At 41.9% G+C, this 24,795-nt stretch overlaps 2 protein-coding genes across 2 annotated transcripts; one reads left to right on the forward strand and one right to left on the reverse strand.

The window, feature by feature from the left end:
* Nucleotides 1–24,736, forward strand: LOC101166164 (collagen alpha-1(XXVIII) chain-like). Its single transcript, XM_011485917.3, has 35 exons — nucleotides 1–263; nucleotides 465–607; nucleotides 5,553–6,124; nucleotides 7,725–7,745; nucleotides 7,827–7,877; nucleotides 7,958–8,011; nucleotides 8,091–8,135; nucleotides 8,206–8,232; nucleotides 8,304–8,348; nucleotides 8,427–8,471; nucleotides 9,183–9,236; nucleotides 13,171–13,239; nucleotides 14,139–14,207; nucleotides 14,334–14,402; nucleotides 14,949–15,017; nucleotides 15,101–15,169; nucleotides 15,995–16,063; nucleotides 16,710–16,778; nucleotides 16,849–16,920; nucleotides 16,996–17,064; nucleotides 17,148–17,219; nucleotides 17,408–17,476; nucleotides 17,537–17,605; nucleotides 17,681–17,749; nucleotides 17,833–17,901; nucleotides 18,446–18,514; nucleotides 18,613–18,681; nucleotides 18,820–18,888; nucleotides 18,960–19,040; nucleotides 19,270–19,305; nucleotides 20,581–20,617; nucleotides 20,695–21,246; nucleotides 21,659–21,816; nucleotides 21,993–22,281; nucleotides 24,057–24,736. Exons 1-35 carry the CDS (start codon nucleotides 259–261, stop codon nucleotides 24,224–24,226), a joined length of 3,564 nt encoding a protein of 1,187 aa, XP_011484219.2. The 5' UTR covers nucleotides 1–258; the 3' UTR covers nucleotides 24,227–24,736.
* Nucleotides 9,930–12,262, reverse strand: LOC101155224 (tubulin alpha-1A chain-like). Its single transcript, XM_004078388.4, has 4 exons — nucleotides 11,810–12,262; nucleotides 11,521–11,743; nucleotides 11,300–11,448; nucleotides 9,930–11,219 (listed from the first exon to the last, which is right to left on the reverse strand). The coding sequence occupies exons 1-4, from the start codon at nucleotides 11,936–11,938 to the stop codon at nucleotides 10,242–10,244; spliced, it is 1,479 nt and encodes a 492-aa protein (XP_004078436.2). The 5' UTR covers nucleotides 11,939–12,262; the 3' UTR covers nucleotides 9,930–10,241.
* Nucleotides 24,737–24,795: the final 59 nt, after the last annotated feature.

Raw genomic sequence — 24,795 nt, forward strand, 5'->3', positions numbered from 1 at the left:
CAGGCCTGATGGACGCTGAATAGTCCGAGCTGTTTGGCAAACTGCTGGTCTGGGCTGCCCGCTCACATCCACGTCTGTAGTTTCAAGGCTCAGACAGGATAAGTCGCCCCTCCTGAACTGCAGTTCTGGCAACGCGCCCGGCGCTTCGGCTCATCTGCTGGTTTATCTCAGTCCGGTTTATAGAGAACCGGTCAGGCTGACAGAAATGCCTCCAAAAGAGCCAGAGTTGACTGGACGCCCACAGCGGACTGCTACTCAATGAGGTAAAGTCACTTTACTCCTAAAACTCTGTGGAACTTTAGATGTTATTTACCTGCAACTTCTTTTAATCTACACAGATTCTTGTTAAAGTAATGTTTTACATGTTTCTCAGATGGAATATCTGGGATTTACTCAGGATTTCTGTGTGTTTAGATATTAACTACCCGCCCGCTGTTTTTGTTGTTTGTATTTGCCACCATCAGGATGGACGTTTTTATGAGAAGGACCCAAAGAAAAGGACTGGTCTTGTGTCTGCTGCTGCTGGCTTTCATGCATGAGGTTAAAGGCCAGAGGAGGAAGAAAACCGGCAGGAACCAATACAGGCTGCAAAACGAGGAAGGACAAGGTATTTTCCAATCTGAACACTTTGATGGTTCAAAATCCACAGTCTGTCCAAAAACTGGCAAAATCAAACTCATGTCATATAAAATAAATATTTTTTTGCAGCATTTCCTTACAATATATACAAGTGTATATGTTAAGTTACACAATTCAGTATTATTTTTGTAGTGATTGCAAAAAAAATAATTAGTTTCTTTTTTATTATTTAATTATTTTTACCTAATAAATGTGTCAATTAAACCCAATTCTACTGAAATACAAGCAGCCAAATGTGACTTAGTTTGGTGTGACGAAACAAACTGTTAAGGTTTTCTCATAAAAAGGTATAGAAGGTGTAGAGTGTTGGGCATAGGTGATGTGGAGAACCTAAATGGCGAAGAAGAATGTGTTGATGGAAGCTAAAACTAAAAAAATAAACCTAGACATGACAACAACAAAAAAAAAACAGGAGCAAGACAGTGAAGTAATAAAACCTAAAAAAAAAACATTGGTAAATAAAAAGGTTGATAAACTGAGACTTATCAGCATAAAGCCTTGGACTGTGATGATTGGGAACTAATCCGTGTTAACAACAGACGAGAAAAAGCAGGAAAAGCAGCTGAAATAACAAATTTTGTTACTCCCAGCAGAACGCCTTCATGTCTCCTCGCTGCGGGCTTTGAACGCACAAAAATCAGTTCAGTAAACAAAGACAAAAAGAAAAACAGGTTTTAGTTGAGCAGTTTTGATTTGCTATTGAAATATTTCATCAGAAAAATTTAAAATTCGCTCAACAAACGTTGTTTGGGAGATGAGCCGTCAGCTTCCTGTCTGATTGGTAGTTTGATTCCAGGTACTTGTTCAACTGCACCCCCCCTTCCATTATTTTATATGTAAGCCTTTTCCTGTATGAATGAGTGGGTGAGGACCAGCGTCAAAGGGCTTTAGCTTTTAAAAACGGACACTCATTTTGACATCAAAAAGCATGTAAATTCAGAATTTTTCAGGAAATATCTTTTTCTAAAGGCTCCGTTTTCAACACCTGGTCTTGTTTTTGGTTATAAAATTGAGCTCAAACAAGAGTTTATGTTTTCCTCTGTGTTCCATTTGTTGTTTTTACCTTCACATAGGCAGACTGCACACATTCTTACATGAAAACGTTGTCCTTTGGGAACCTTTATAGTAAAAAAAAAAGATATTAAAGTAAGCTAAAATGAACATGTATTTCAGAAAGATGTTTTTTTGGGGGGAGGAATTAGCACTTGACTTGCTTTAAATTCCATTAAATGTCTAATTTTTTTAAAAAAAATCCATATCGAGTTTTTGAGCACTTTAGACCCCAAACATGTTTTTCTGGAACAAAAAAAAGATCATCTTTTCCCTAAAATCTTTTAATCTTCCTTCTGGTTTTGTGAAAATACTCGTCCCAAATGCAGAAACCAAACAGGTGTGGTGTGAAGAGCAGAACTGGGACGATCACATCCTTTATTTGGGAGCATCAGAGCATTTTCTTTTGAAATGGGGCCTCTGTGGACCAGACTTGTTTTTCCAGCACATACCGGCGTATCGTAAAGACCTCTGAGGTCCAGCCCCCACTTTGAAGTCTTTGTTCAAGCTGCTGTGAGTGTGGCAGAGTGGCAGACTTTGTTTCTGTTCCGCATCAGTTAGTAGTGTTTCTTTAAAATGTCATTTTCTTGAAATAACAGTAACAATTGATGATCGTTGCATCAAGTCTGTCGGGTTTTCCAGAACCGGTCTGGTTCAGTCTTGCATACATTAATTTTAAACAAAGACCTGTTATATGGAACTCCAAAGTGTTTAAAGTTCCATATAATCGACAATGTTAAACCTGCTATACCCTTATAGAATAAAACTGTGCAATTGCTTCACTATTTGTGTTAAATAGAAATTTTAAAAATGTATTTGGTGTAAAACTTTTTTTAATTTTTTTCCTTAAGAACATGGGCTGCACAGAGGTGCAGTGGTTAGAACGGTAGCCAAGACCCGCCATCGCAGCAAAAAAAGCAAGTACAGCGGTCTGCTTGATTTGCAGAAATTTTTCTTTTATTTCCATCAGCGTTACTTTCATTTGCAGTTTTTTTTGTGTGGTTTTGGTTCAAATCTCGGCAGAGTCCTTTCAGTGTGGAGTTTTCGTGTTCTTCTTGCGCATGCGTGGGTTTTCTACGGCCACAGTCCACAATCATCCTTCATAGGTGACCCTAAATTGTCCCTATAGGTGTGACTGAGAGTGTGTTTTGTGGCCCTGTGACAGTCTTGCGACCTGTTCAGGATAAACCCCGCCCTCACCCAACCGTAGCCAGGTTAGGCTCCGGCAGCTTCATGACCCTGAAAAGGAAACAGCAGGTTCAGAAACTTGATGGATGGAACTTGTTCATTTACTAAAACAGCATTGTAAAACAGAAACTTCTTAGGCTGTTAAATATTAACTAAGATTTTTAGATCAACATCTCAAATTTATGAATCAATGTCAAATGATCTGCTAATTAGCATTTAAGCCCCTCCCTCTTTGACTGACTGACACAGAGAAATGACATTATGAAAGAAGCATGCGAGTATTGCTTTAAAACCTTCTCCATGAGCACCAGCACCTCCCAATTCATGAAAACGAGTGGGTTCTCACATGGTGACATCAAAAAGTGGGGAACAGCCCCTTCCAGGAAGAGTCTGCGCTGTCAGCCCCGCCCACATGCTACCACACACACACACACACAATTATTTAAATTATTTAAATTCTGTATTTTTTAATTTCACAGCTGTTTGTGCACACATATTTACATGATATGATCAGAAGCACATCGTTACTGATTGGGGGCCCCCGCCGCTCCTCCCTCTCTCGGGTCTTGAACAGAGAACGCAATCGAACGTGCTGGAGCGCGCTCTCACCTCGCGCGCGTCTGATTGTTTTTTATTTGAATTGTGTGATCATCCGATGACAGCGTGCTTTAAATGGAAAGGCAAAAGAAAAAACAAATGGGGGCTCAAAACAGGAAATGTAAAGGGGACAAAGATGTGGTGAGAATGAAAAAAAGTTTCTCTAAATGGTTGAGAGACAGCAGGTACGCTATAGCCGTGTTAAAACACAGGCTAAAGCTACTATGGTCACAAGTGAATTGCAGCTGTACTGAGCAGGATTTACAGCATCACTGATCATGAAGAGAAAATAAAGGAGCTTGATTTTACTGATATTGTTTCAGAGAGACATAAATAATTTCTTTAACTAGATGTACCAAAACACAGAAAATGTTTTTATCCTTTGACTGAAACAACATTAAATAATGATAAAAGCTGCTCCTATGGGCAGAAGTAGGGAGAAGTATGTGTGATGGTGGGTTAGATGGTGTTTTTGTTTCTTTTTATATTGTTAAAAGTTTGGATTTATTTTTTTTGAGTGACTATTTCGTTTACCGCTTTTTTGCTTTTGACAACAATAAAGAAATACATTCTATTCTATTACACCACTAAGTGATATCCAACACAAATATAATTTAAAATATAAAATGTTTCTATTTTTACATTTAGTCTTTTTAATCTTTGAAAATCTTCCTAACACAAAGTTTATGTAACACAGCTGTGAGGATGGAGAGAAAGACGAGAAAAGAGAGAATTAGGACTGATGGTGGACGTTCAGGGCAAAGCCAGTTCATACCAAGTCAGTCATTGTTCTTTTTTTAAATAACATGCATTAGCAAGATGTTTAATTTATTTAAAACATGAAATAATTGTTGCTTGGCCGTACGATTTAGTGGAGAAGAACACAGGCAAGAGGTGAAGGAGACAGACATGAGGTTGGTGATGCATCTGATAGAAAAGAGAGCAGTGATGACTTCAGGGGGGAATCATTAAACTATTAAAGCCACAAAAACCTAGATGCTCATTCTAGTTTGAACTTCTGCGGATCACCTGTTCACTTATTTTGGGAAAACAAGTGCAGACTTACATGACAAGTCAGTCAACAGAGAAGAACGAGGAGAGAGGTTCAGATGATGATGATGATGATGATGATAGAGAGAAAGAGAGACGATCAGCTGATGATGAAGAGGGAGAAGAACAGAGAGGTACAGAGGAGGGGGCTGGGGCAAAGGCAACACTCAGAAGATCCTTCTGAATGACCTTTACTTCACAAATTTGGGGAATCATTGAGGGAATATACGGTTGAAAATACCTCACTAAAATGTTCTGCTGGGTCAAATCCATAATCAGAAAAGAAGTAAAGAGATTCATACATTTAAACAAGGTGTTGTTGTGTGGATGTTTAGATAGCTTTAGGAGGGGTGGATGGGACGTTTTATTATGTGCATTTATGTCTGTGTGTTTGTGTGTGTACTTGGGGGGGGGGGGCTTTTTTAGGTGCCCACATGCCCCTATGAAATTAGGTAGTTGCGCCCCTGCATATGGCCAATCTGCACATCCACCTTTGCAGAAGTTCAGATGTTGTTTGTTCTTTATGTGAGAAACGCAGATTAGCTGCCGAGGCCGGCTCTAGGATGATGTCATGAAATGGGCGGCACCCACAAGGAGAGAAAGGCGGAGCCTCAGAGATTTGAAGTCTTACTTCCGTTAAAAATGAGCTGCAAAAATAACTCTTATGGCAATAAAAAAATCGTTCTTTAGTTAATACTTCAAAATGCCTCTAAAAATATACGGTACGAGAAAAATATCGTGAATGGATCAAAATTGCTGTTTTGGGGTTGTTTTTTGTGACGGATGAAGATTATAAAACACTGAAAAACTCAAAACGTTGATTTTATTATGAATGTCGTTTGAGGATCTGCTTGTAAAGGTAATATATTATCATTTATATGGATATGCTTTACTCTGAAAGGCTTAAGAAAAGCAGGATATAGGCCCTTTAAAGCTAAATGAGTCTATTTTTGGATAAAGTCAGAAGCTGTTTGTACTGTCGAGCATTCGTGCACTTCTGATCTTCACCCCTGCTTCCTTTTCCACAGCTCCTTCTTCCAAACTGACATGTTCGTTGGAGGTGGCCTTCATCTTGGACAGCTCTGAGAGCTCCAAATGCTGCTTCGAGAAGCAGAAGGCCTTCGTGCTGAAGTTCAGCACCCGGCTGGCCATGCTGCCGGTGGATTTTGAGCTGCGTGTGCGGATGGCTGTTGTTCAGTTCAGCAGCTCTGTGTACATCGAGCACAGATTCTCCGACTTCAAAGACCTGGACACCTTCCAAGGCAAGGTCAGCGCCATGAACTACATCGGGCACGGCACCTACACCACCTACGCCATCACCAACACCACGCAGATGCTGGTGAAGGAGACGCCAAAGAACAGCGTCAGGGTGGCGGTGCTGATGACCGACGGGGTCGATCATCCCCGCAACCCCGACGTGCTGACCGCTGCTGCAGAGGCCAAAGGCTACGGCATCAAGATCTTTGCCATCGGGTTGTCCAGCATCGCCCAGCAGAGGCAGAATAACGCCAAACTCCGGGCAATCGCCAGTGCGCCCGCTCAGCAGTTTGTGCAGAGCCTCATGGACCCCCAGCTGGAGGAGAAGCTGCTCAGGGAGATGGTGAGTGTTGAGTAGGAAGCCTTTTCAATATCTGTGGGTTCAGACGCCAAATTTAAAGCAGGAAGAAGAAGCTGGGATGATGCAGAACATCTCCACAACAGCTTTCAATCAATGGAAGCAGAACCAGCGTAGATAAGAGGTGATCCCTTATCTCTGCTGTGTGGAGTCAAACACCATGATGGTGTGAGGCCCCACAGAGCTGGGGTTATCGGGAACTGCCTCCAGAAATATGGAAAAGTTCTGACCCACTCTGAAAAACTCTAGGTCTGGGGTGTCCAACTCCAGGCCTCAAGGGCCGGCCTCCCGTTTGGTTCTCTGGAGACCCTGCTAGATCAGGTGTGTCTAGCCAAAAAGGAGCTTCAAGAACAGGTTAGTTGGAAATCAGGCTGACAAACATCCCATTTATCATCTGTTTTTGACCTTCGAGGTCAGCTTGTGTATTTACGATACTGCACTGGGGGCAGACGGGTTTATTCTCAGTCTGTATTTGATTTGTAAACGGTTATGGACAAGAGATCATCAAATATTCAGCTCTGCCTATGTGCCGACCGACCAGGATTAAGTGAGGTTAAACCCAACTCAGAACCAATGAGTCGTACGACCACATCCGTCTTCTCTGCAGGTATAGTCTGTGACCAGTAGGAGGAGCCAGTCAGCTGTTGTTTCTGTTTGTTTTCTCCTGTGCAGTCAGTGGAAACTATACCTCAGCTATCACAGGGCACAGCCCTGTTTTGTGCCATTATATCAAGGGTAACACTGACAGTTTTGAGCGTAAGACTTTAAAAGTTTGTGTGCTCAAAAAAGTATTTTGCACTTGAAACAGAAAAATAGGTGCAAACAAAACAATTTTCACTTCAATTTTCAAACAGCAGGGCACCATGTACAAATGTGCCACAAAAGCCAGCCAATCACCGACATGGACATAATGGTCAGTATGAGTTTCAGTAGTAAAATTGTTCTGTATGCCCGTATTTTTGAATTTCAAGCGCATTTTTCTGTTTCAAGTGCAAAATAATAGTCTAATTCTTACGCTCAAAACAGTGAGTGCTGTGCTTGGAATGATGGCACAAAAATCACTCCATAGAAGGCGGCTTATACCTTGGAGAGGTTGCCAGGTCATATACAGAGACAACCTGCTCCTCAGTCACGAAATGTGTTGACAGCTAGACTCCATACTCTGCTTTTCCATATTCCTCTCCAATGGGACACCAATTACAGGGAAACAACAGCAGAATATTTCAATTCAAATTCAAATTAATTTTGTTTATATAGCAGCTTTCATGACAAGAAAGACAGCTCAAGGTGCTGTACATAAACACAAAAACAAATGCAGAGGAACACCAACCACTATCCGTACAATAAAATACATTAAATTAGCCGCGCACAATAAAATACACAAAGACAAACACCAGTAAGAAAAACAAAACAAAAAGAGAGTTTTAACCTGGAGCTCAAAAGCAATTTTACAACAATAAATAATCAACAAACTTATTTCTCTACATTTTATGCTAAGTTCTTGCTTGCTCTGTAGACGTAAATGACCATGTCATCGACGCATAACTGAAGCTTCTCTGTTTTTTCTCCATGTTTTCTCTATTAGGGTACAGTTGCCATAAAAGAGGTAACTTTTTTTCTATTTAAGTGTCTTTTCTCTGAAACTACTGTAAAAAATGGCTTCACTGGCATTTATTTCTCTCTCCAGTGTCCCAAATGCTTGTGTGAAAAAGGAGAAAGAGGTTCACCTGGAGACCCTGTGAGTTTTTAAAGGTGAACCTGTTGAATTATCAGGTTTAGTTTGCAGTTTCCCCATCGGCCGTCCTGTTTTGTATCCAGGGTCCGAAGGGAGACATTGGGGACAGAGGGCCTTCGGGTCAAAAGGGAATAATGGTGAGAAATACTTTTGTTTGGTCTGAGGCCCTTTCTTCAGATCTTAGATGAATCTCGTTTGACTCTTTTCTTTTCCAAGGGGGAGCCCGGCTTCGATGGTCTACCTGGAAGAGACGGCCCGCCGGTAAAAGTCTCTTCCTCTGTTATTGCACAACTTCTCTTTGATATAAAAACTAACTTTGAGACTTTTCCAGGGTCCTCCAGGTTATAAAGGGAGCAAGGTGAGAATTTTGTCGTCTTTTTTCGACACTGAAAGTCTTCAGTCGGTGAGGAAATGTGTTGGATTTTGCAGGGAGAAAGAGGAGAATGTGGCCCTCCTGGAGCTAAGGGTGACATTGTGAGCTTATTATTAACTTAATTTCTTATTAAAAATCTCCCTACAGTACTGTTGGATGACCTACATGATACTTTGCAGGGACCTGAGGGATCATCCGGCCCACCGGGACCAAAAGGAGAACAGGTAAATCATTTAACAGCCACCGTAAGTTCAAGTTTGAACAAGTTTGATTTCTGCCGATACCAAGTATGAATTTTTGTCTTCTAGAGAGAGAAGGTACAGGAATTTGAACAGATTTTTAAAACAAATTTTCTAGAATGAAATTGCTTCAAACTACGCCCCCCCCCCATGCTCTTTAAAATCAGATCGCCGTCACGTCTGACCCTTCACACCCCTGAATATACACTTTACCGCCGCCAGCCACATTAACATTTCAGACATGAAGAATTCAGCGACTCCTGTACTCCGTCTAATGAAAAAAAAAGAAAAAAATGGAAGTGTTGCTCAACGCTGCACTAATGGAATGTGATTATTGGATTACAGGTAATCCCAACACCAAAGCTGTGAATCCAGGCTTGCAGGATATTATTCTTTTGCAGGACCAGACTTTGTGTGTCAGGGATTAGTGCAGGGAACAGGCTGCCACTCTTCCTCTGTTGTGCGCGTGGGACATTGTCTGGCTACCCGTGTTATTCAGCCACCAAGGCCTGAGACCCCAGCAGAATGGCAGCCGTGCAGGTTGACATTAATCCCACTGTACTGTTTTTGTTCGGTTGTGACCTGCAGCTGATCCCCAATAATTGGGCAGTCCTTAGAGTAAGATCCTGAACATTATGGATGCTTGAAGGTCTGTCTTGATTTTGAGCAATGAAAAGTTGGACGTTTGTGTTGCAGGGTGCAGCGGGACCACCTGGAGACATTGGTCCTGAAGGGCCTGCGGGACCTAAAGTAAGCCTCTTTTCAGGTTGGGTTGGGGCTTGCACTCTCTGTCCCTGTCTGCCTCCCTGCTGTCTGGCTTTGGGGTGGCGGATGTGATTGCTCGGCGGACAGTTCTCTATCTGCTACCGTGTGGGTTATGGGGGGGGGTCCTGGCTGCCGCTGCGGCGGGGGTCTTGGTGTGGGGATGACTGGGCACTGTCCTTCCTTCCTTTTACATTTCGCCATCAACACCCACTCGAGCACAGGTGCCATCTCACTTTTGCACAAATAGTTTGCGTGACTTGAAGGAAATGTTTCACATGTGTTGGTCTGAATGCGTGTGTGAATATTAGTTGTGTTGTGTACATGTTGACATGTTTGTATGGGAACATTTTTGGACCCAGCAGGTATGGTTTTTAACATTTGAGTGTTCGTGTGAACAGGCCCCGCCCCATTTAGATTTGTATTACTTCTAAACCTGACCGTAATACTTATAATTAAACATTTACCCCCCCCCCTCTCTAAAATCCCCCTCCTGCCCCCCCTCTTTAACATCCCTAAATTACAAAAGGGGTTAATTCAAATATACATCTGGTTTATAACACCTTTTGTTACAGAGGTTAGGAATTGGGAGGTTATGTACTGCACCTCTTATCAAACACGAGGCTTTCAGCTCTCAGCTGTTGGACAGGACAAGTTAAAAAAATAAAACAGGAGAGTAAATCATTTCAAAAATATGTTTCTAAGCTTTTATTCATCGATTATAACGACTGTTTTTCATTAATTGTTTGGTTTCATCGGGTAGTCATCAAGACTGAAACCATGACTTCCTGCATGCCTTACAGCAGAGGAACCTACGAGGTGATGAATGAGTCACAGCCTCAGGGCTTTTTATTTGGTTGCAGGTCTTCTGAGTTTTTTTTTAAGCAGATTCACAGTAAAGAAAGCAGATGAATCCTTCATCAGATAGAATTTAGTGTCCAGGTACATAAACATTGCAGCTAGATGACATACAAAAGCTTTTAGGGGAGTTTCTCACTGTTCCGCCCCCTCTTCCTCCCCCTCTCCAACGCTGTCAGTCCCCACCTCCTCGTAATCCTTCTCCAGGGCGGCCATGTCCTCTCGAGCCTCGGAGAACTCCCCTTCCTCCATGCCCTCCCCCACATACCAGTGCACGAAGGCCCTCTTGGCATACATGAGGTCAAACTTGTGGTCCAGGCGTGCCCAGGCCTCGGCGATGGCGGTGGTGTTGCTGAGCATGCAGACGGCCCTCTGCACCTTGGCTAGGTCCCCTCCGGGAACCACGGTGGGGGGCTGGTAGTTGATGCCCACCTTGAACCCTGTGGGACACCAGTCCACAAACTGAATGCTACGCTTGGTTTTGATGGTGGCGATGGCGGCATTCACTTCTTTGGGCACCACGTCGCCGCGGTACAGCAGACAGCAGGCCATATACTTGCCGTGGCGAGGATCGCACTTCACCATCTGATTGGCCGGCTCAAAACAGGCGTTTGTGATCTCCGCGACGGAAAGTTGCTCGTGATACGCCTTCTCTGCGGAGATCACAGGGGCGTAGGTGACCAAAGGGAAGTGGATGCGAGGATAAGGAACCAGGTTGGTCTGGAACTCCGTCAGGTCTACGTTTAAGGCGCCGTCGAAGCGCAGGGAGGCGGTGATGGATGACACAATCTGCCCGATCAGCCGGTTCAGGTTGGTGTAAGATGGACGCTCAATGTCCAGGTTCCTGCGGCACAGGTCGTAGATGGCCTCGTTGTCCACCATGAAGGCGCAGTCGGAGTGCTCCAGGGTGGTGTGGGTGGTCAGGATGGAGTTGTAGGGCTCCACCACCGCAGTGGAGACCTGAGGAGCTGGATATACGGCAAACTCCAGCTTGGACTTCTTACCGTAGTCGACAGAGAGGCGCTCCATTAGCAGAGAGGTGAAGCCGGAGCCGGTTCCTCCTCCAAAGGAGTGAAAGATCAGGAAGCCCTGCAGTCCGGTGCACTGATCAGCCTGCAGGAAACGAAGCATTCCTTCAGCCGGCATGATCACAGATGTTCTGTCACCGAAAGAATCAACTTGGAAGACCGTACCAGTTTACGAATCCTGTCCAGAACCAGGTCGATGATCTCCTTACCAATGGTGTAGTGACCACGGGCGTAGTTGTTGGCTGCGTCTTCCTTCCCAGTGATCAGTTGCTCCGGGTGGAAGAGCTGGCGGTAGGTTCCTGTACGGACTTCATCTGAAAATACAAGCCGCTGTCTCCACAAACTCAAACAGACCAACAAAATTTTGTTTCATTACGTGGATTTACCGACAACAGATGGTTCCAGATCGACAAACACCGCTCTGGGAACATGTTTTCCAGCTCCGGTCTCGCTGAAAAAAGTATTAAAGGAGTCGTCTCCACCTGAAATGGTCTTATCGCTGGGCATCTGACCATCCGGCTGGATTCCGTGTTCCAAGCAGTAGAGCTCCCAGCATGCATTGCCCATCTGGACACCAGCTTGGCCAATGTGAATGGAGATGCACTCCCTCTGGAAAGGCGTTGGTGAAGTCAGATCGTTCTTGAACCGCTCTAGTTCATGTATGCAGACACTTACCATGATTGCAAATCCTGCCGCTGATGTTGAAGACCTGCAGAGGAATCTGCCGCTGCTGCAGAGCTCTGCTGTACTTATAGCTCCTCCAGACTCCATGGTGACACCTCCAGTCAAACAAAGTGCAGGCATGTTGTGACACACATCAGTACCCCCTCCATGACGCCCAAAGATAATCGGTAACCTTGTGTCCACTCAACACGTGTGGAAAAACCCATTTAGGTCTTGGCAACGGAGCACACATGGACTGTTTCCATGTTTACACAACTGAGATGAATGAACTCAAAGCTCTGAGGGGGTCAAACGTCTCCATGGAGAAATATCTGTAGATATTTTATTGTATCAGGAATAAAAGGTCAAAGAAATATTTAAAAAATAGGTTTTTTATACTACATAAGTACTTTTTGTGTGGGGTAAAATGTAGGATATTTGGACAGAATTGTGCTGCTGAAGAAGAGAAAGCATGAAAAAAAAGGAAAGGATAAAAAATCAGTAAAAAAGAATGAAATAAAAAAATAATAATAAAAAAGAAGATTTTGTGTAGTCCTTCTCACAAGTGGTAGGGTTTGAAGGGATTGGTAAAGGAGTGGTTGCCATAGAAACGTTGACTCAGATCGACTCGGACCAATCGCTACTGATGCCGTCTGACTCCAACATGGCGACGTCCGTATCAAAAAAAATGGCAACTGAATTGACTAATTTGGTTGGAGCTGGAAGTAAATCATTCTCTATGGATGACAACACTCTCACTCAGTCCAGTTCTTTTTTATAGTCAATGATGAAAACATAAAACTGATAAACTACACCACCCAGAATGCAACCTTGCAGAAATCCACGTTTGTTGCTTTAGATTCAAGGCTCTACTCAATCTCTCTTATACATCCAACTTTTTAAATGCAGTTTTATATAAGTATATCGATAGTTAAGGGGAATATTTTCTAGTGTTTGATACAGTAAAAACCATTAAACCCCTTACATTATTACAACAAAAAACTATTCATTTGTTTAAAAACCGTCAAGATTTCACTTTAGTTTGATTCTTTTTCATTTGATCACCTTAGTTTTGGCTAGATATATTTTCTTTTGTTTTTAATTTGGGATTCTTTTATTGAAAATATGCACTGTCTGTTAAAAAATTCAAGCTAAAGATGCTGTTAGACATTTTTTTTGCTTTTGCTACATTTTTAACTTTAATTTGACATATTTGATTCTCAAGCAGCTTTATCCCAAAACTATAAAACCTTTTATGACAAAAAAAGATATTTGTCTTCTGGCTTCTTCAACTATGAGGAAGTTTTTTTTTAAAACACACCAGCAGATAAGACTAAATAATGAAAGCCCTGAAACTTCCTCTGTCTTTGCAGGGTAACAGAGGACCTGATGGTTCACCCGGACCACCAGGAGAAGCCGGGATTGGATTCCCCGGAGACAAGGTGTATAACCTGCTTTAAATTCATTATCTTCTGATTTTAAATTGACATTTACCCCATGAAATTTGTCTTGTGCAGAACTTTATTGTTTTGTTTTTCCTTAACAGTTTTTGTCCTTTATCTTAAAATGTTGGGGTATTTTGCTAAAGTGTTTAAAAAACAGGTCGCAGAGCTTAAGATGTTTTCTCATCGTTTGATATTGTTATAAAAATTTAAAATGATGTGTTTAACAGTCAATGAAAAGCTGCAAAAGTGTTGTGATTGCTAACTATACATTATTACGTCCAAAGTAGCTGTACTATAATAAACCAAAATGTTCAAATGTAAAAACTAACTAAAGAATGCAGATATATACAAAGTAGAACTGACAAAATTAACCAAAACATTAAAGAGTAATAATTTTATAATTTATTTAAATTGTTATTGATTAATGTTGATATATACATTTTTATCATTAAGGTAAAAAGTAGGCGCTAAAGTAGTTTAACTCAGCTAAATACTGGTAAAATGTACTTGGAATTAAACTAAAACTAATTCAATTATGCACGGCGGTAATATAAATGAACTATTATATTTACTAAATCAGTTTAACAAACAGAAGAAAAGACAGAAAACATGGCTAAATAACACTATAATAACTAAATGAGCTCATCACATTTGCAGAAATTCTTTGCTGAAATGTGTTTAACAATAATAGCATAAAAGCTACAACAAACACTAATAATAATACAATTTTACTTCATGTTTTTTCCATGAGTTATGGTCAACTCTTGCAAACATTACCGTATTTAAAGATCAAACACATTTTAGGCTAATTTAGTTCAACAAAAATCAAAGTGTAATCATGAACAGGACAGTTTAAAGAAAAAAATGCAGCTTTGTAATCTGTTTCCTGATTGCAGGGGGAAAAGGGTCTTCAGGGGAGACCTGGTCCTCCAGGTCCCATTGGAACAGGAGAACCAGGACTACAAGTAAGTGTTGGTGCATTTTTCGGCGAAGTGAATTGAAAGTGTTCCAGCATCATTGAACACGAATTTAACTTGCAGCTATTTATGCAGATCTCTGTAAAAATTCATGTCTGTACTTCCATTCTTCAGGGACCACCGGGACCCCCTGGAACACAGGGCAGCCCTGGATCTCCAGGAGAAGGCTATCCAGGACCTAAAGTGAGTCAGCTGTACTTTAAATATTATTTACTCTTCCATGTTGGACTGAAAAAGTTTGTTTGGGAAAGAGTCCATGTTTTTACAGTTCATGGAATAAAGATTTACTGCATTTTTCATACCATAAGGCGCATTAAGCAATCAAAACAGTCATACAATGTGTTAAACTACACCACCCAGAATGCATCAAGGGGCCAAAAGGCTGGCAATTTGTCAGAGGAGATGATGGGAAGTTTTTTCTAGTGAGCTGTGTTCTTCTTTCATCTGCAATTATCAGCTGCAGAGAAAAAAACATGACAGAAAAACCTAACTTTCCCTTCTCACTTACTTATGTTAAGGAATAGGACATATCACTCTGCCAGTTTACAGACTACAGTACCCATAATGCTTCATAGTTTACCAGCCATTCTAAAACATTTGGACAGATTATTGTATCAAATAAGTTTGTACCTTTTAAGTACTGGATTCAAATGTAGGGATTTTATCTTAAAAATACAAAAAATGTGACGTTTTTCCAGTGATGGAATGTTTTATTCTTTTTTATTTCAGGGGGATCGAGGATTTGAAGGTCCACGAGGACTTCGTGGGATTCCAGGTGTTGGGGTTAAGGGTGACAAGGTGAGAAATCCGCTCACTTTAAGGATGAAATGTAGATTATATCATCGCAAATGATTGAAACTGGGCCTCTTGCTTTTTCTCAGGGTATCCGTGGGCCACCTGGGGTTCAGGGTCCAATAGGGCTACCTGGGGTTGGACTTCAAGGAGAAAAGGTGAAAAACCGAACGACCATTTTATGATCACAAAATCTTTGGTTCTATCTGAGCAAACAGGTTTTACTGCAAAACCACATGGAAAAGGAAAAATTATTTATTTCATTTCTTCAAATGTACAATGTTTTACTGAAGTTGACAAAAATAAATCTTTTGTAAAGATTTTCTCAAACGTTTTTTTTTTAAATTGCTTCTCTTCAATCAAAACCGGAAGAAAATATTTAAAAATATCACATAATGTAAAGTACAATGTTTGTTTTAATACATGGAAAAAGGCAGAAATTAGTTAGAATTAGTAAAAATGTTCAAAATTGGGAGCTGGGGATGAATGCCTGTTTTACAATAAAACATTGACTGACTTCTAAAGACAAGGCAAAAGAAACACATTTGATTCATTACACATGAAAAACTCATCCGTTTTTTATTAAATATTATAATTCATAATTAGAAATGAAAGAAATCAGAAGCTGGAAAACAGTTTTGATCATTTGAGTTTAGAAATATTTGACATCTTCTTTAATTGGCAGATTGATTTGGTTTTAATGTTGATATTTTATAGGATTAAAGATAATCTGCAGTGTTGAACGACCACCAGTGTTGCTTTTTCAAAACTCACACTTAAAAATTAATTCAAAAATGCAAAAATTCCTACATACGATCATCATCGCCAGACGTAGAAGGTAATTTCTACTCACAGACTGCAGCCTTTTTCCAGTCATTCCTCACCACAGATGGGTGACAGAGAGATGAGTGCAGTGAAGGACCGCCATGCTTTGTGGTTTTAATTTGCTGATGTTTTTTAAACTGAATTCTTCTTCCACTTAGGGAAACCAGGGTCCACCTGGACCAGCGGGACCGAGAGGTTCTCCAGGTGTGGGAATAACAGGACCCAAGGTAAGAAAACCTCGTGACGGAAGGCAACGTACAGGCCAACGAGAAACGTTAAAGGATTGTTTTTATGCATTCTGGACTCACCAGTATCGAACAAACTATAAGAACAATTCAAAAACAAAAAAAGAAAAGTACAAGTCCCAGTTTTTGTCTACCACAAACTGTTTTAATGGCATGTAGTAAAATATATGTTTAAAAAAAGGGACAAAAACGGCTTAGAAGATGAATGAAAGAATTGAAGTTAGAACCCTTGTGCTATCCTAGGCACTTTAACATTGGGAGTTGGGTCATCTAGACCCACTTGACAGTGCACTGAACTTTTTTCTTCAATGATTTGTGATCTTCACTGGTGTCCATGGATTACATGAAATCTTTCCACCTTTATCCACCTTTCTCATGGTAGGGAGAACACGTCAAAGGTCATCTTGACCCCATAGGATAGCACAAAGGTTAAATGGTTATTAACATTTCTTTTTAAAGCAAATTCAGATAAATATCATCTAATTAAAACATGAAGACAGCAAATCAATTCCTAAATGTTACGGAGAGGTTTGTCAAGAAACTTCAGAGGCAGTAATGGATTTTTTTAACGCATCTGTTGTGTGAAGTGGAGTCTAAATCTCTGAGACGGTGGTTGTGTCTTTCTCAGGGGGATCAGGGCCCTCCAGGTGAGCCTGGTCTGCCAGGTGAAAGAGGAAAGGGAGAAGCAGGACCTAAAGTAAGAACTGCTGCGCTCCTCTTCAGTCACTATTTCTGAGGTGAACTTTCAACTCAAACGTCTCCTAAAGGGGGATCCTGGAGCTCCGGGTTTGGTGGGTCTGCCAGGTCAACCAGGAGAGGATGGAATCCCAGGACAAAAGGTCAACACATTTTTTGATTTTCTTTTTACGTACATCCATGCTGTCCTTCTCTGACCACTTTTGAAATCACCACAGGGGGACATCGGGCTGCCGGGGCCCAGGGGACCTGACGGTGCTCCAGGGAAAGGGACCCCCGGGCAGAAGGTAAGAGTTCCTGCAAAGTTTAGTTCATTTTTATTCTACCATAAAATGTTGCTCTATATTGGACAGCTGCCTTACCTTGGCAGGGAGACAGAGGAGACAGGGGGAGCAGAGGATTGCCAGGGGCAACAGGTCCACAGGGGCCAATGGGGCAAAAGGTGAAGCTGCACACAAACATGATAAAAGTAGAACAAACTCACCATGTGACAGTAAATGTAACTTTAGGATTAAAGATTTAGTAAATGACTTTTTACAGCAAAGAAGTTTAAAATATTTCAACTAAAATTGAGTCCAGCCCTTTTTTTTTATAGTTAAATGTCAGTCAAGTGTGTGTTGTCTGTCTTAGGGGGTGCCAGGAAATATCGGGCCCCCAGGATTAACGGGACCCCCAGGGAGGGGCATCCCTGGCGCCAAGGTAAGCCAGGATCATGGACCTGAAGTTTCTGTTCCCTGCCTCTAACGTGTTTGTCTTTAGGGTGATGTGGGTCTGCCGGGTCCTGCTGGACCCATGGGGGAGTCGGGGATCGGTTTAATGGGACCCAAGGTGATCTCAGTTCAGGTTTACAGGAACCTGCTTTCAGAGTAAACAGATTCAAATCAGTCCATTTCTGGTTGGTAGGGCGACAGAGGGCTGCCAGGCCCCGTCGGGCGTCCTGGACTGAAAGGTGAAGGCTTCTCCGGTCCTCCAGTGAGTACAGAGAGACACAGACGCTTCCTTCATTCCAACTTTTGTTTTTAGTTACATCACTTTAAGAAAAAAACTCGTGTCAGGGACTTCCTGGGCCCCCAGGCCTGCCTGGAGAGACCGGACAAGATGGTATCGGATTACCTGGACAGAAAGTAAGAAAGAAAATCATTAAACTACAAAATTTACTTTTCCGCTAAGTTGTTTTTACTGGAATGTTGTGAAAATTTAATATATTAGTCATTGTTCTGGACGAAACCATGTGACATAAGATGTAAACATATTAGGAATGTGGGCGTGGTTAAATAAAAACCTCAGTTGCTAAGGAAATCCAAAAAATTGCTTTTACGGATTCATCTATAAATTACATAGACCTGTTCGTTGTCCTCAGGCGACCGAAAAATAAAATGGTTGCTATGAAAAAGTGAGTTTTTTGTAAACAAAATTGTCACATCCAGCTCTGACCAGGGTGGCAAGAGGCAGAAGAAGAAAGTGAGGGGCATGTAGAAACTGCCCAGCCAGTGAGGGCAGGTCTATGGAGGGCAACTAGTGGGGGTAGCACCGGCGGGCCAAACCATGCCGCTCACAACTTTAATCCTACCTCCTGTTTTATCGTTATTTCATTGTTGTTTCATATTTGTCTTAGTGGCACGGTTGTGTTTTTTGTTTAAACATAAAGCTTCTGCTAATGTCTGACAGGGAGACCGAGGAAATCCAGGACCTCTTGGACCAGCCGGGCCGCCGGGGATCGGCTTGATTGGTCCGAAGGTAATCAGCTTCCCAAAAGAGAAAACGTGTGCTTTAGTGTTTGGTGTTGAAACGTCTGAAGTCCGAAGGTGTACATCTTAAATATTCTCGGTCCGCAGGGTACAATGGGTCAGATGGGACCTGCAGGCCCTCCAGGTTTACCTGGAGAAGGCATCCAGGGGCAAAAGGTACCCTTGTTTGCCAATTCTCCTTTAGCATAGCAGCTGTCCTTGTTCTGTAGCAACTTCAAGACCCACTCCGCTCATCGTTTGATCCATTTTCAAAGCATTGCCGGTTCAGCTTTTAACTTGGTTTATGCTGAACAGGGGGATCCTGGATTTCAGGGGCTTCCAGGACCCAGAGGTTTTCCGGGTCAGGGTCTGCAGGGAGACAAGGTGATGTCACGTTAAAAGTCATCCGATGTTTTTGTTATGAAGAAAGGAAAACTCTCACCTTTCTGCTGCAGGGGGACCGAGGATTAAGGGGTGACACAGGAAAGAAAGGGGACAGAGGGGAACCGGGACTGCTGGGACCCGTCGGACCTCCGGTACTGCTGGACTCTTCTGTCCGCTTCTAATAAACCTTATCGGCTTGGCTTTAAAAGCAGAACATGTGATAGCTAATTTAAAAATAATAATACTTTAGAAGTACCCCCTGTCTTTTTCCAAACTGGAATACGCCCCTCACAAGCTGAATTCCTTTATTTTGTGTATTGTTGCTTCATAAATCTGTCAGTGGTTGAATTTAACAATAATGTTTCCTTTGGTGCACGGCAGGGCAGAACGGGACAGAAAGGAGAGCCTGGACTTACAGTGAGTACAAAGATCTTCTCACAGAAAATTGAAACGGTTAAACTTCACGTCTTCAAAAATAAACTCTAACTTCTTTATCCCCTTGATGCCAATAGAAACAAATGGGCATCAAACCACTTTGGCTCCAAAATTACCTTCATACAGCATCTACTTGAAAGCAAAAACATGTAAAGTGATTTTTTTTCGTAGCAGCAAATAAATTTAGGCAGTGGCGGAACTACAGGGCTGCAAGGGGGGGTGCGGCTGGGGCCCCCTCCCCCATTTTTGAGTCAGTAGTATCATTATTGACAAAGGTTAAGAAATCATCAATACAAGCTTCTTGAAGCTTTAGTAATAAATACTCTAATACTGTAAAATTTAAAATACTTGAGGTAATTGTTATGGCCTTCCACTGTGCTGTTCTCATTTTCCCTCTTCCAGAGCCCTCTGCCCCCTCCCACTCCCAAATAAAATGTTTTAGCCCCACCACTAAATTTAGGCATCGAGAGGTTGACAATCAGATGAAAACATAAACAATAAAAATGCAAAAAAAAGGTTTTTTTAATGGAGGTAGAAACATTTGCTAAATTTGTGAGTATTTTTTAAGTTTTACTGAAGCCTTAGTCACAACTGTCTTTACGGTGGTTACGGGCTGACTGCAGATGAAAAATGGTCTAACCTGTACAAGGATGATCCACAGGAAATATGAACCTCTATAGACAAAATGTTCCGTTTTTATTGTTTGAACTCCCAAATCCTGTCCATTGCACAAGGACCCTGTTAGTTCTGTTCATGTAAGACGTGCACACTCCTTGCTGCAGCATAACTTTTATGAATAAGGAAATTAGACAGAGTGTAGTTTCTGTGGACATCCTACGGGCGTCCCATGGACATTACCATATCACGTGCACACTCCGTGCATGTGGGATCCCTGCGTGGTCAGTAACTCGCACCTTACTAACGACTAGAGTTTGGGGTAAGGACACCGTACAACAGCATCACCCATACATCATTTTAGCTTTACTAATACTTCACAATACACTTGCACGAAAATGGTACATTCCTTTTTCGTGACATCCCTTGAGGTGTCCGTATGAACCTCATGGGAACCGTAAGACCGCGCTCCCGTTAAGATGCGGTCGCTCCTCTCTACGACCCCTTCACGGGCATTGGCAACACTAAAACCCCACAGCACCTGTACAGCTGCGTGGGACTAAGGCTTTAGTAAAGACAATCATGGTTTGGGGTAAAAAAAAAAACATTCAAGAGTGAATAACTTTTTACTGTATTTCTCAGCGGGAGGAGATCATCGAAATCGTCAGGAACGTTTGCCGTAAGTTTTCCCTCTGTGGAGAACCTGAGACTAGTTTCCATATCTGACAGCTGATTGAAAACCATCTCGTCCTCCAGGCTGCGGGGAATGCATCTCCACACCGCTGGAGCTCATCTTTGTGATTGACAGCTCCGAGAGCGTCGGCCCTGAAAACTTTAACCTGATCAAAGACTTTGTGAACGCCGTGGTGGACCGCACATCTGTGGGGCGCAACAGCACGCGCATCGGCGTGGTTCTGTACAGCCACATCAACCTGGTGGTCCTCAGCCTCATGCAGGAAGCCACGAAGGACCAGGTCAAGTCCGCCGTGCGCTCCATGAGCTACCTGGGTGAGGGCACTTACACGGGCAGCGCCATCCAGGAGGCCAACCAGATGTTCAAGGCGGCGCGGGCGGGCGTGAGGAAGGTGGCCATCGTCATCACTGACGGACAGGCGGACACTAGAGACTCTGTGAGTCTGGAGAGCGCCGTGGCGGAGGCGCAAAGGGACAACATCGAGAGGTTTGTGATCGGGGTGGTGAACGAGAGCGACCCCCAGTCCGAGGAGTTCAAGAAGGAGCTCAACTTCATCGCCTCGGATCCGGATAGCGAGCACGTGTTCCTGATCAGTGACTTCAAGACACTGCAAGGTGACAAGCCCAACTTCTGAGAGGCTTCAGTGGAGACGTGGACTCTGATCTGATTCCCCTTAAAATGAAATTAAACCATCAAAAGTAGACTAAGTATTTATCATAATACAGTTGGTGGTTTGAAAAACAAAAATAACAAAACTATTTGAAAGTAAAATTAAGTTAATATTTAAAACATCCATTAAAATAACGTCATTAGGAAAATATATATAATTGAGCCTTTTTGAGGGTCATTAGGAGATCATTTTACAATAAAATAAATAATAAAAAGTATGTACTGAGAGGAAACTAAAAATTCCATAAACTAGGAGAAAAGTGGAAAATGTTGAGAACAAGTCTAAATGTTTCTACTTTGCACCATCATCTTCAGAAACTCTGATCAGCTGTTGTGAGCTGTGTGTTGTTCTTTCAGTCTTGGAGAAACATCTGATGCGCTGCATTTTGGAACCAGGACAGAGCAACTTGTTCAGCCCAATCCTGTTTCAAGAGTTCTCCGACGTTGTTCGAAATCCTCCGTTCAGGATAGAAACCCCGACCTTCATGGAGGACTTCGGGACTATCCGGAACTTGGTGAGAAGATCTGGACAGTGTGGTTTCTCTCTGCATATTTGTGACAGGAAGAACGTCCTTGAGAAACAAATGTTAGCCTTTGGATTAGACTGTTTGCAACTTTTCATAGACTTTTGACGCTTGGGATTTTTTATTTCCTGAACTTATTTTAGAAAACCATTCCTGTTCTCCCACAGCCCGACATTCCAGCGTCCCGATCCGACAGGAAGTCTGTAATTCTGCAGAGACCAAAGACGGAGAATGGCAGGAGCTCCTCAAAGACCCAGAGGTTGCCCTCGTTCGACAGAGAGCCCTTCAGACCGGTCACGGAGTTCCTCCCCCAGTTTGAAATAAACAATCCAGCACCCCTCATGAACGGACTGCTGGAGGCAGTCGGCCCCACGCTGAGGGCCCGACCCGATGAGGGGATCCCGGAGCCGTCTTCGTCCACCTCCGCTCTTCTGTCCTCAGACACCCACATATCAGGTAACCCTGAGAAATGGAGCCAGCAGATATTCGTTCTATTGACTATTGTATCCCTTCAACCCTTTGCACAATTAACATCATTCCAACGGGTTCTGAAGCAGAGCGATCCAGGAGGCCAACCAGCAGCCTTGCACTGATATGCAACACCAGGGAAGTGACAAGTTCACGTTGATCGCAGAAACAGTTGAAGAGTTATGGTACCTCAAAGGGCCTGTGTTATTTAGGTGTCGCCGGCGACAGCGCAGGTGTTCATTTACAAGTAGAGTTAAAACGTAGCTTTGGAGGTCTTCCAGTTTGTCCCAAAATGAAGTCTCGCCTTCCGTTCCTGGATCAGCTTAAAACAAGAAGTGCCAAATGTTGCAGTTCCTCTAACGACCACTGGGGGCAGGTTGCAAAAGGAAACAATTATCCATTGACCGTTGAGCATTGAGGCGCCTACCATTGACTGTTTATCATAAATGGATGGGTCGTGTGTGCCGTCAACCGTAGAAATGGCCTTACTTCCGGTTCCAACTGTTGTATTTGGGTTCTTTATTACATTTTAACATATTCCTATTTATTTATTATTTTAATGTGTGTTTTAATCCGTGAGAGATATCTGATGGGTGTGTGCAGCGGTGGACTCCCATGTAATTTCCTTCGGGATCAATAAAGTATTTTTAACAATAATAATAATAATATTTAACAACCAAATGAAATCATTTCAGTCAGGCGCCATTTTTCCGTAATGTTGGAAGAATGGACATGATGAGTGAGTAATAGTTGTATATTTCTCTATTGAACCAGCGACTTCTTCCTGTTTGGAACACAAGGGAGGGAGGGGTTGCTCAGTCCAGTTCTTATTTACTGTCAATGGTACCAACCCATCGGCCATGCCGCCTCGCGTTTAGGCCATTTTCAATGTAAAGTCTATGTAATACTAAAGTATTTTGATATCATAGACTTTTTACATAGATGTTGTTTAGTTTTGCAGAATTGAATAATCGTTACATTTTTTAAATAAAAACATTTTTTTCCTGTCACTTGTTATTTTCCTTTATACCAGTTGTAAATAAAATTAAATCCATAATTTTGAATAAAAAAAATGAAAAATTAGAGGATTTCTAATCTATTGTGTAATCTATTATTAATCATTTAGGTTGTGTCCAAAATCAATTTCATGGAGTTAAAAATCGAATTAATATCAGCGTTTCACGATGATTATTTATGAGTCCACGGTCATTTGAAGATAAAAAAGTTGATGGTTTATTTAAAAAATACATTTAATTACATTTTTGGCAATAATTGTTCCAATGCATTGTGGTCTATATTTGCTGATGTAGTGAGCATCGATGGTTTTTCGCAAAGACTTTTAGAAAATTTCTAGGGCACTGGATTGGGGAATTGTAGATTCGGACAGCACTACAAAACGGCAACCGCACTATATAGTGCACTATATAGGGGTTAGGGTGGGAATTCTATGGGAACATAGCCTTATACTTAAAAAAGATCATGTTTTTTTTTAGCACCTTTTTTTTCTTAAACACAAATTCTTTTTATTTATTTAAATAAAAAAAAATTGTGATTTTTATGACAGATTTTAGAGATCTTTTTTTTAAATGTTCCATTTAAATATGTGTAATTATTCTGATTAATCCAAAAAGCCAAAGACATTTCAGAGTTAAATTAAGACCAAAACTTAATCTGATAGGGGAACACACTAATAAATTCCAAACGGGTCGTCTGTGTCTTTGCTGTAACTTCAGGGTGACTTCATCTCTCTGTTTCTCCATCAGACGGCTGCTACCAGACCCTGGACCCGGGGCCGTGTCGGGAGTACGTGGTGAAGTGGTACTACGACGCCATAGCCAACTCCTGCGCTCAGTTCTGGTTCGGAGGTTGCCTTGGAAACGAGAACCGGTTTGACAGTGAGCGGAGCTGCAGAGAGACCTGCGTGAAGTTCTGACGCCCACATCCTTTAGTCTCAAACACCAGTGCAAAGGAAGGAAATGCTAAAAAACTAAAAAACAAAAGTGACTTTCATCTTCTGTCTTAGTAGAAAAGCATCTCACCAAAATGCAGTTTTAGGTTTCAAACTGTTTTAAGTTAGTTCCTATTAAATGTGTTTTTTATCTTTTTTGTATTGTGGATAAAGATGGATACAAACTTTTTTTATGTTGTTAAACGCAGCTGTTGTAATTGTAACTAATCCAACATTTCAGGGGCATTTTGAAATAATGCTGTCATTGTACTGAACATTAGAGTTAAGTTTCTTCTAAATAAATGTAAAGCAATGCAACTTTTTCTTCATAACAACAATCTGTGCTGCATATGATAGTATTTTTTTTTTTAAACTTGACCACGAAGAAGCATCAATGATGACTGCAGAAGCAACATTTCTTCTAAGCCCCTTGTTTCAGAGCAGGATCATTTCTATGTTCCCACCTACCAATAAAGGTATTTGATGCCTCCCTCATATAACTAAAGCCTCCGTCTGTAATTCTGGATGTTAACAAGCCTCTGATTTTTTCATTT

The sequence above is a fragment of the Oryzias latipes genome, chromosome 16 (genome assembly GCF_002234675.1).
Source record: "Oryzias latipes chromosome 16, ASM223467v1".
Classification (NCBI taxonomy): Eukaryota; Metazoa; Chordata; class Actinopteri; order Beloniformes; family Adrianichthyidae; genus Oryzias; species Oryzias latipes.